Below are 12029 nucleotides of genomic sequence, written 5' to 3' on the forward strand. Positions count from 1 at the left end.
TTAAAAAAAACAAAACCCCCAGCCACAGAAATGCTGACGCGTGGATGCCTATTGGTCCCGGTTGGTGCCACCAACCGGGACCAAAGGGTCTCCTGCCTGGGCTCCGCGCACAGGCCACGTGGAGGCCCATTAGTCCCGATTCTGGATTGAACCGGGACTAAAGGGATAGGGCATTAGTACCGACCCTTTAGTCCCGGTTCAGGAACCGGGACAAAAGGCCCTTATGAACCGGGACAACAGGCCCTTTTTCTACCAGTGCAACCTGATAATTCTCCTCTTCCTAAGCAAGGCAATACTTTCAAATCAGACCTTCTCATTAATGGTGCTAAAGTGTTTTCTGATGCTGCTTTCAGAACTTCTAGAGTTCCAGGATTTCAGCAAGGTCAATTGCGCACAGGTGTGGGAGTTTACTTTTGTCTTCCTTCTTCTAATAGGGAAATAAATATTCAGGTTCAAGCTTCAGGCCCTCCGACGGACACTCCTCTTCAAGCTGAAGCAATTGCTCTTGCTTGTGCAGCTTAATTGGCGGCTTGCCTTAACATTCAAACTCCTACTTTTTTAACTGATTCTCTTTCTCTTGCCACTGTTGTTGCTGCCAGGAATATTGCTCACTCTTCCACTCCTTGGAATATTAGAAAAGAAGTGGCTTCTTTTGTAAACTCTACTTCTAATCTTAATCCCCAAGTTTTTCATATTTCTAGGAATTTGAATGGGGTGGCTCACAATTTAGCTCATCAAGTTTTTCAAATGGCTGGAGGACCTACACTCAATTGCTCTTCTCACTCTCATGTCACTGAATCATGTCCTGTAGCTGCCTCTCTTGTTGATTTTAATTTTGCAGGAATTCAGCTTCATAAGGTGTATTGCTTTTAGGAGAAAGTTGATAGCTCTGGGAAGTTCCTCATCTCAACATGATCTGATGGTCTATGCTCGGTTGTTGGAAAGAAGGAGATTGCTGTCAAAGCTGGAATTTTCTTTTCCCCTTCTCTTCCTTTGTTTCTTAGGACATGCTGTTCTTCAGCAAGGATCTTGTTCCTTGCTCTCTCATATGTCTTTATTCAGCTCTTCTTTCTTTACATCTGCAGTTCTTCTTTCTCTTTATTCTAGCAGATGGTGTAATCTTGACTGTAAAATGTTCTGTGAGCTGAATATATTGGTACCTTCGGGTGCCTTTCTCTGTTCAAAAAAAAGGTCGGCTTGGCTCTGCTCCCTATGTTGTCGGAAAACAAAAAATGTGACACTTTAGCATGCCACGGATTCCACCTACGGACTCCTCTTTATTGAGAACCACTCCTTGTATTTATTCATTCAAGTGGAACATCTCTGATTGAGCAGGGTCAATTAGGAACTCAGGGATGCCTAGCACATTGGTGAGCCACAAAATTGACCTCCCGACGCACAAAGACTAGATCAAATCCCTCAGAGGAGGAGAGATAAGAGTCCATCTCTCTACAAACTTGGCCTTCGACAGACCTGTTGTTTCCTAGCATCCATATTGTGCAAATGGACGGAAAATCCGATTCCACGATCACATGTGATAACGATCTACCATAGCAAGTTTCATAGCATCACGACAAGTAATTGCAATGCCGCAGGGTATATATCACCACAGTACAATTTCTACACACGCTTCACCATATTGCAGAGGTCAATGAGGATCAGGAAGCCTTCTTACATTTGTACCTCATAGCACAGAATACAAAGACTACTATATTCAAAAAACTCAACCCAGCCATCATCAGGTAGAATCTATCCAAATGCCCTTCATTCAAGTTATCAGGTATCCACCCTGGGCTGCCTCCTCTGGCTGTGAATACTGGCACAAGGGAAAGGATAAATGAACTAAGGTAATTTCCAACCGACATGTTAACAAGCGAGAATGCCATACATAAGCTTTGCATGCCATCTGGAGATTCATCATAGAAAACCTCAGTTAGCCCTATATTGGAGAACACCAAGGCGACGCCTAGCAGGAAGTACTGGGGTCCTTGCCACATGATGCTCATCGGAACAGCCACCTTGCGGTGCACCAAACCTTCGGCCTGTGCAATCTGTAGCTGGTTACCCTCCACCAATGCTGCTGACACCATTGAGAACATCGAGAAACATAAACCAATCCCTATTCGCTGTGGTGACGTAATGCCATTCGCTCTGCCAGTAAATTTTCTAATTACTGGAACAATGAGTCTCTCATAAATTGGAACCAGTACAATGACAGTAATTGTATCTACACACTGGAAGGATGCAGCAGGTATTTCGAAAGACCCGATGTGTTTATCCATTGCCATCCCTTGCTCTACAAATGTTGAAGACATCTGTTCCTGAACTGCAGCAAACAATACCATTGCCGACCAAATTGGAAACATCTTGATCAGAATCTTTAACTCCTCTACCTGAGTGACAGTGCAAATCTTCCATTTATTATGTTGGCCAGGAGATTCACAGTCAGGTAATGTCACAATTGCAGCTTTATCAAAGAACCTGAATGGGAAAGAAAAATGTGACCACTTCACTAATTATAGAAATCTACTTGATCAGACTGTGTTTCAACTTCCCTTAACACTGAAATAGAAGAGAAAAATAATTTTTGTACGAATTTCAGCACATCCATTTGTACCACAATAGAAGTTCGACAAAAGTGTGAATTTTTTTCCTTTTCAGGGATTCGAATATAAGTTAAAATGTAGCTTATAATACCACGTTACTAGCAAATAAACTAATCAAGTATACTTGAATGGAAATTCAAAATAGAATGAATGCATAAATTATAAACTTAAGAGTCAAAATCACAGCAGAGTATTACTCAAGTCCAGTTGTATGCTCCAATTTCCGGCTGCCTTCGTTTGCCGAGCCTTGCCCCATAAACTCATAAAGAGCTGAGGAATCACATGGCAAAACTTTATCAAAGTTCCGAGTAGCTGCAATGACAACCTGGCATAGTCTTGTCAGAGGGCTTCCTCCAGGCTTCTGAAATCTATACATGATGGAGCCCAAGAAAAAAATACATACACCTAAAGTCACAAACAGTGTTGAAATTGTAAAACCCCAAAGCCAGCCTTCATGTTCTTGAACCCAGACAATAACAGTCCCAGCAATCAATGAACCAGCATTGATTGCAAAATAATGCCAATTGAAGAAGGAGCTCTTTTTGGTTTTCTCCACATAATCGGTGTCATCAAATTGATCGGCTCCAAAAGACGTGACACAAGGGCGCTGTGCACCATACCCTAAACCCACCATGTACAACCCAACCAAGAATATGGTGTACTGAGAAGAGACTAGATGTACCCAAACAGTCCAAGCGTGAGGACCGGCTGAGATTAATTGAAGTGCTGCTGATAGAAGCAACATTATCATTCCCTAAACAACAGAATGAAAAAAAAAAGATAAGCAAACATGTTAAGAAAACTGAACTCAGATGTTGAATGCACATGTTAAGGTAAATAATGATCTTTTGATCTCTTGCAATCAGGCATATAGGTTGGTTGCTAGATTTGTTGGGCTGTTTAGTTTTTTATAGTTTCTCTTTTGTTTTGTTTTGGTAAGTGCCACCTTTATGGCTATGTTTTCGCAGGTGTTAGAGCTTTATGCAATTTTTATTTCTTCTTCCAATACAAAATGACACACAGTTAGATGCATGTTCGAGATAAAATAAAGTGCTGAATGCGCATATCATATCAGAACTATATATGCATAAGTGTCTTCAGAAAGGTGCCACAGCACCCGGGAGTCTCGGCACCCTCTAATCTTGTCCGTCCAGCTATATTACGATTCGTGCAAGCCACTGTACAGATGCAAACGTTTTGCAGGATCAGCTTGATTAGTCAGGCTTTTTTAAGCAGACAAACAGCGACGGGAGGAGGTGTAGCATGCAGAAATAGGTTTTGCAGGAGTAGGCCTGGCAGAAGGTGTATGCGGTGCACACGATGGTTGAAGTGACCGCGATGGAACAGGTGCGAGCAGTGTGTCAGATCCTGTAACATCCGGTTGCCTCTTTAGCTTTGCATGCAGTATGTAAAAAAATCGACATCCACCACATACAGCCAATGCTTTCTCCTCAGACCCCAATGGCTGCTCCATTTCAGTTAATTAAGCAGGCAATTTACAGAGTCAAACACGGCCAGTCCTAGGCTGCAGCAGATAGAATTGGTCAATGGCTACTGTAGTAAAGGCGAGATGTTTTCTCTAACTCGTTCACGCGGCGCATGCATGTGATTCTTATGTCTTTTTTTGATTGAAGAGAGAGCCGAAAGGTGAGGAGAGAGAGCATTTTTTATGAGCGAGGAATGGAAGGAGAGAGAGGCTGTGAGAGAGGAGAGAAAAGAACTGTTTTCCATGGATGGAGAGGCTGTGAACAGAGAGAGAAGAAAGGTAGCAGGCCGACATGTCATATCCAATGTCTATTCATCTTTCTTTCGGTAGGTGGTCAGGAGGAACCTAGAGTAGGCCCAGATTCATTCAAATATTGTGAACTCTCCCGTGTTTAACGATGCAGTAGACCTGCTAATTGATTCCAACCCTACAGTGCATGGCACAGATCTCCAGACGCCATATTCTGCACGGACGGTACAGATAACAGGGTGTCTAGGCATGAATGATAACAGGGTGTCTTTGACTCTTTGTGATTATTTTGAATCATAAATAGGCATGAATGATTTGTAGCGCTTACAATAATGAAAATCATGCAGGCGATCAAAACTGTCCGGTACTTTCCCAGATATGAATCGGCAACGAAGGCTCCAACCAGAGGCGCGAGATAGCTAGTACCTTGCCAAGTTGCAACATGTCTTGCAGCATCCAAATTTGTTTCATGTAGGACTTTTGTGAGATAACTGACAAGGTTTTTTCCAATGGGAGAATATGCAAGATAACAGCAGAGTGAACAGACTGCAACAAAGTAGTTTGCCTTTTGTTAGATCTTGTATTGAATACAGAAAGCGACCACAAAATTCTAGTGTCAAATTCAACTAGAGTTCCGTTCACTATCTGAAGAGACAAATTATCTTCACAAATACTGTTGGGATCACACTGGATGTATAATATATGAAGGCTTGAGTGTGAAGTATTTTTTTTAAATGCATACAAGCATCTAACCATCACATTTCCATGGCCTTCCAACAGAAGGTTACTTATGCATGAGCATTGTGCTGTACTGACTGACCTATGATTAAGAAGGAGGCCTTCCAATTCCCTGTATGTTTTCTGGAAGCAGGATGCCCACTGATGCAAACAGATCCATCACCTGTATATTCTGTTGTATTCTGCACTTCACAGTAAAGCAAAAGTAATCATGATGATAAATCTCGCCCATTGAATTTTTGAAGATGTAGCAATAGAGAAATGTGCATTAAAATAATATAATTGATGGTGCATTCACAGGTAAATTGGTATGAACAGAGGGAGAGCTGGTATCTGATAATTATAAAGGTACTATTATGGTTACAAACTGGGAGTAGTTTAGTCTCAAAACAGATGTTCTTTGAAACCATGAGCCATCAACTGTCTATTTTCGATGCTGTCAGAAACTCAGAATAGACTGCATCCATGTAAGTATGGCTAATTAAGGAGAGTATACTTCCTTTATTTATATAGATTATACTACGTACTTCCTCCGTCCTAAAATAAGTGCCTTAACTTTGTACTAGCTTTAGTACAAAGTTGTACTAAGCTTAAGATAGTTATTTTGGGATGGAGGGAGTATTAATTAAGAATATGCACATGGTTTGAAAAAAAAGGAATACCAAAAAAGGCTTTCGTCCCGCTTTATATATAAAGCAAACCACCAGAGCACAAGTTTGAAATTTAATACGGCATGCTTCATCAGGTAACTAAGCATGGAAACCGTTTGCTTAGACTTAATTAAGACACTGTTGCCGGAAGAGAGGGAGATAGAGAGCGAGGGAGAGGGAGAGAGAGAGAGAGAGAGAGAGAGGAAGGGAGGGAGGGAGAGAGAGCGTACAAACCTCTCGTGATGAGCCGTCTCCGTCTAGCAGAGGGCTGTTGTCAAACTGATCCGTGGAGTCCATGGCTCTGTTCTTCTTACAGGAAGATCGGAAAAAGGTTTGGGAGCTGCTGAACAGTTACAACTGTTTGGTTTCATTTGAGTTACAACTGTTACAGGAAGACACAAAACAAGAGAGGAAGCAAGAGGAAGAAGATAACATGAAACGGATGGAGCTGCAGGTCGCGTGATGTCTCAATCTATGGCCCTACAATAATGCACAGAAATGATCGGTGCTCGTTCCAACTGCTTCGGACGTCGCATTCATCGAGTATATATAGACAAACATGCTGCAGGTCGGATTTATTTTTTCCGAACCGAGGAAGAAAAGCAGCGAGCGCCGTGCACTTCTTGGTAAGGACGGGGCAGGGGAAAGCATTATTGATTCTGTATACTTGGAGCCCAGGAGTGGGACGGCTCTCCGTGTCCATGGACACTCACGGGTAAGGGCGCGCATCCGCGTCCCCCGCTCCTCCACTATCTGTCTTGGCAAATTTTAACATGATGTCTCTTACCTCCTTTTTTACATGTGAGGTAAGAAGATAAGAGTCAATCAAGCCATTTATTGATGAGATCAACGGCTAAGATCTATGCAAACGCTAGCTAGCTAGGTTGATGCGTACTAGTACAAGATCAACCTTGCATGTATGTGACGTGCTGGACCTTTTGGTTGGACACACGCATTCTATTTAGCAATGCTAATTAATTAATAAATAGTATATCTCTCCGGACATGCATGCATCGACCAGGACATGGCCTGCAACGTGTCAAGCTCATTATATAAGCCAACAGACTAGCAAAAATATTTGATGGAAATATGCACTTACGGGTCTCCTTATTTGCACAATATCACTCGCATTTTTTTAAATCATCTGAGCTTATCATATATGTCTAATTGATAAATCATGACAAAATATCATCAAACAAATGCCCCCCACCAAGTGGAGTGCACGCACGGAGCAAGGCGGACTCGACTTGGTGAAATTTTGATATAGCGCAAATATCAATTGCTGCCTCAACCCTTTTTTAGGGTTATTCTTGCCCAGGTATTAAGGGCAAGAGAACATTGATCAAGGATGCCGAAAATCCATGCCAATAGAAATGGATCACTGCGGCGAAAGTCCATGCCGAAAATAAATCATATAAGTGTAAATGTGTTTGTAGCGGAACCATGCCACACATAAAATGACGTGCATCGTGGCAGAACTATGCCACGGGTGACACGATGGCTGTAGCGGTGAAACCATACTACAAAAAGATGAACTGTAGTGAAACCATGCTACTAATGACTTAACGAGAAACTCGGGCGAAAGTCCTTGCCACAAGTTACCTAGAATATATGGATTGCGATGAAACCATGCCACAAACAGTTGATGGCCATCTGTAGCGAGTGTCCATGCCACAGAATGCATGCCATAAATTGAAAAGGTTGCCAGACAAGAGCACATGCACCAAATAAGTGATATGAGGCTACGGAGGAAAGTCCATTCCACAGACTCAATATATTTAAGTTCTTTATTGCGACCATTTTGCTAATACGGTGTCAGCCAACAAAGAAACCTTAAACCTTCTTTAATTTGCAGCGAAAGTCCATGCCACTCCTCAAAGGGTGTTTATCAACTCTATTGCGACCATACTGCTTCGACGGTGCTAGCCAATAGAATTGAAGGGTTTCACAGATCCATATGTATCAAACTGGCATACTTCACTGCTCCCAAAGTTTTAAGTTGCAGCGTATGTCCATGCCACTCCTTAAACAATGTATCATCTTTACTGCGACCGTTTTGCTATGACGGTGTCAGCCAACAAGACAACTTCACTTCATCTTCATATGACAACGAAATACCATGCCATGACCTGAAGAAAATTTCTCAATCTAGTCGCGACCGCAGAGGCTGTGGTGCATGCCGACTAGATCGAAGGGTTTACATATTCATGCTAGCCGCACTGACGCATTGCACTGCTCCCATAAAGTTGACGCGTCGATGTAGTTGAGATATTAGAAAGCCATTGGTGGGTCACCTCGTAATCATCGAGGCAACACCAAGACGTTGTGGTCGAGGTAGAAAAAAAATTCTACACCGGAATGCCATCGGCGTGACCATAACAGAGAGTGCCGGAATAGACATCAGCTCGCGTCATTGTTGTTGAAGATAAAGGTGCCGGACTGCCGCGGCGGTGTTGTAGGAGTACTGGTGCTGCTGCTACCGGTGCTAAGAAGACATGTTGATGTAGACCAATACTACGCCGGAATATCATCAGCGACATAATAGACGCACTGGGGTCGCTGCCCCGCAGTGTTGGTGAAGTTTGTTGGTGTAGATGATTCGATGTCGAGATGTCGTCGGTGATGTCACGGGCACACGGGTTCGCTGCCCCCAGTGCCGATGGCATGTGTTGGTGTAGAAAGCTCTATGTCGGGATGTCGTCGACGACCCTGTGAACACATGAGTGTTAACCCCGAATGTCGATGGAGCAGGTTGGTGAAGCCAAGACGCCGTCGGCGACGTCGTGGATGAACTGATGCAATTGCCTCCAATGTTGATGGAGTACGTTGTCGACGACATTGGACACACGGGTTCACTGCCCCCAGTGTCTGCCATATATTGGGGTAGACAATCAAATGTCGGGATGTCATAGACATTATCATGACGCAGTTTTGTTGCTGTCCAAGTAGCCATCCCGTCGGCGCAGGCTCAACGTGTGCGCCATTAACTAGTGATGGCTTCACTGATGATGACCAATAGAGTGCATGCAAGCATATTTATGGAATGTAATGTCATAAAAAATGAAGTATTTCTTAGCTTGGATGAAGATGTTGGCCCTCCTGACAATCACCAGCTATAATGTGTCATCAATAAAGTCTACCAAAGGGCTTATCATCGGGGACCGTTGAAACGACCATGACGGTTGCAAGTTGAGAATTGAATAAGCTTTAGCTTATGTGTATGGGGACACTATGCTTCAGAGATGCCTCTGATAGGCATTAGAAAAGCATACCCTAACCCATCATGGTATCGAGAAACCCCACAGCTCGATCATGCCCCCCGCGCAATGCCTCAAGAACCCAGAGACTTAGGTGAGGTTGATAAGGGTGATAGTTTTGGGATAACAGCTTGGCTATTTTTTTTCTTCATGCATTAATGAGGGGTGGTGAATGGCTATCTTCCGCCTTCTTTCCAGTGGTTCCCCTACCGCTCAAGATTGCCGGATTTGCTTCTTGGCACTTTTGGGACTTTTTGACTGCTTCTTGGAATTTGAGGTTTCCTCTATTGTGAGGATTGCTTGCATGGGCTGGCTGCATTACCCTGGACTTCATGAGTATTTTTTTCACTTTGGATATTTGCTTGCACTTCTCCGGGGATCACTTTCCACACCTGCTCGGGGGCCCACCTTCAGAACTTGGAAGACAACCATTCACCTATGTGTACTAAGAAAACCCTCTCGCACTTTATCTAGGGCTTTTGGTGGCACGACCCAGGGTTGCCATGTGGCTACACACCGAACCCAACTTGTGTTGGGTCAGGTAGCCCTTTCATGATCTTTTCCTATAGTCTTCCCTAGGATGCCAGCTTCTGTGAACCTGAGATATGCCAGGAAACATGATGGGCGCGGGGTCTGATAACAGAAGTGCCCAAGTAGTCTTATTTACTACCACCAGAAGCATACACTTGGCACGTGTGGTGCATTATGGGTGTGGGAGCCGCTTCACCTGCAACATGGCACATTGTGCCGCCCGTCAACAAGCCCTCGGCTAGCCAATTATTGGAGCACTAGCGTGGAATTGTGAGGAAAGCCAGTATTTATGGTTGAAATTGCCTCCAATCATGCAAACATGTGAAAGAAATTTGATGGATGTGGTGTGAATTGAAAATAAAATGCAATATGAGAAGGCTATATCTGCCATAGCTCTTCAAGTTGAACATGCGCCTGGTAAAGATGTTCGCTCAACTTTTCGCCATCACGTCAAGGCACCAGTTGGGTGGAGGAGATGGGCCCATCAGGTTGGCTACTATTGAGCGTGTGTTGAGGATGACTTCGCTACATATGAAAGATCATCTCCTTTTATATAGGCTTCGCCGACTGGAGCTTATAGTCAAGGTTAATGAAGCGCCTTCGCATGTAGTGGCCACCTCAAGAAATGCCCCCAGCACATTGGGCGCAAGGTCGAGGTTGCCAAAGCCAACGATGATACATGGCTTATTTGTTCAACCATCAAGAAGGCCTCCAAGATAAATGCAATATCTTGGGTACTTGAAGCGAACTGCGGCGCCTTCTTGCCATGGCCGCGCAATATTGGAGGAAACCTGTGATCGGGGCATATTGAAATTGCACCAATGGTTCTCCATAAAATAGTAACCCGAGTTGGATCGTAAATGGGTTAATTGAAGCCTCCATAAGAGATAGGGCATCGGGAAGAATAACCCGAGTTGAGAAATATCCACACCATCTTGTAAGTTGGAGAAGAGCCAGAAGACGAATTTGACGACCATTGTTGCGCAGCAAAGATGGGAGGAGAACCATGTTCCACCGGGCGTGCCATTTTGTTTGACACGAAAAATAATAACAAACAACGATGGTTATCGTGTTATTATCTCTCTACGCGCCAGGGGAAATAAAAAATTGCGGGGGTGCCAATGTACAGTAGTACACAAAGAAAAGGATGCGGGAAACGAGTATTTCATTAATCTCATTGGAGAAACAAAAGTACAAGATCCCGTAAAGAAAAAGTGCGCTCCGTGGCTTACTAGCGCGGCCAGCCTCACTATGGCGATTGCGGTCTCCTGGTTCCCGGGGCCTCGGAAGGCTCCCGGTTAATTACTCCCGCGGGTTGCTCCGCGAGATACCTCCGATTAAGCTATGTGGTCGTCTTCGTCGTCTTCGCTTCTCGTCCTCCATGCGTGATGATGGTGATGTGTGTGTCGGCAGCGGCAGAGCCCGTGTCCTCGTCGGTACACGCGCCGCAAGTGACGTGGCCTTAGCGGTGGCCGCGCCCGCCCTCGCCGTCGTGCCTCATCGGTCTTGGCGGCGTTGGAGTAGTTGGTGTTGGGGTAGCATGGGTCGCGGTCGGCTCAGACTTCTTGATGACCTGTTGCTTCATCGGGGTGTTCAAGGGGCTACGCCTTGCGGGTGTAACGGTTTGGAGAGACCGGCGTCAGTGTAAAAACCAACGCGCGCTCACATGGGCGTGGCCGGGGTGGTTGGCACCTCGTCTCGGCTAGACGCCGTGTATTGGGCGGTCCGCCAAGACAAAGGGGGCCGCCTCACGAGGCCGTGGAAAGGTGGCGTTGTAGAGGCCGCGTCGCGTTGGACTGGTGCTACGCCAAAGGGTGACATGTACGCCGGCGACGCCGTGAACCTATACGCCAAGGACCTGTTCGCCACGGTAGGTGCAACCCTCGAAGGAGGGACCGGTCTTGTACTGTGTTGCTGCAAACTTTGGTTCGACCAAAGATCTGTACGCCATGAAGGGGGAAGGGAGTCCCGGGCGCGTTGTCACCGAGCTCCGATTCCGCCACACCGTCTCCTCTAAGAAACGTGGTGCAAATCTTGTACGCCCATGATCTTGAGTATGCCATTATATGCGACACCTCGTCCTAGATCTGATCCATCTAAAACACGGAATTACTTCTCCATGCATCACTCGATCGCCACATGATCATGAGTGTGCTACTGACATATGGGGACTTCATCATAAATCGAATCCCTGTTCACCTTGACTTGGTGGCCTCTTTGTATTCTATGGACCCTGTTCACCGTGTGATTTGTACCTGTTTATTTTCAGATGGGCGATCCAATCTTCACAAGGGCAAGGGCCAGACTTTCGGCGGCATCTCCATGCGTGCTTGCCGGCGGCTTCTGCCTGCTCCTTGTACCTGTATACAACAAACATAAACCTCACCTTGATTACCTGAAGTTGCGTGGAGACGTACAGCCAGTCGGCCGACCAGCTTGACGAAGAGAACGGGAGAGATTTTATGTATGTTGAACACCTCGTGTGTGTATAGATCGGAGAAAAGAATTGAGG

The 12029-nt window shown here is 45.0% G+C and overlaps 1 protein-coding gene across 4 annotated transcripts; it reads right to left on the reverse strand.

Moving 5' to 3' along the window:
• Positions 1 to 1559: 1559 nt before the first annotated feature.
• Positions 1560 to 6105, reverse strand: LOC119327520 (protein NRT1/ PTR FAMILY 8.3-like). Of its 4 annotated transcripts, none has more exons than XM_037600623.1 (5): positions 5964 to 6105; positions 5162 to 5261; positions 4768 to 4832; positions 2804 to 3360; positions 1560 to 2481 (listed from the first exon to the last, which is right to left on the reverse strand). In XM_037600623.1, the coding sequence occupies exons 1-5, from the start codon at positions 6024 to 6026 to the stop codon at positions 1659 to 1661; spliced, it is 1608 nt and encodes a 535-aa protein (XP_037456520.1). In that variant the 5' UTR covers positions 6027 to 6105; the 3' UTR covers positions 1560 to 1658. The 4 variants fall into 4 exon arrangements, with proteins under 4 accessions (XP_037456520.1, XP_037456516.1, XP_037456519.1 ...); XM_037600619.1 differs by having other exon boundaries at positions 4670 to 4887; XM_037600622.1 differs by lacking the exon at positions 5964 to 6105 and having other exon boundaries at positions 4768 to 4887.
• Positions 6106 to 12029: the final 5924 nt, after the last annotated feature.

The sequence above is a fragment of the Triticum dicoccoides genome, chromosome 7A (assembly GCF_002162155.2).
Source record: "Triticum dicoccoides isolate Atlit2015 ecotype Zavitan chromosome 7A, WEW_v2.0, whole genome shotgun sequence".
Classification (NCBI taxonomy): Eukaryota; Viridiplantae; Streptophyta; class Magnoliopsida; order Poales; family Poaceae; genus Triticum; species Triticum dicoccoides.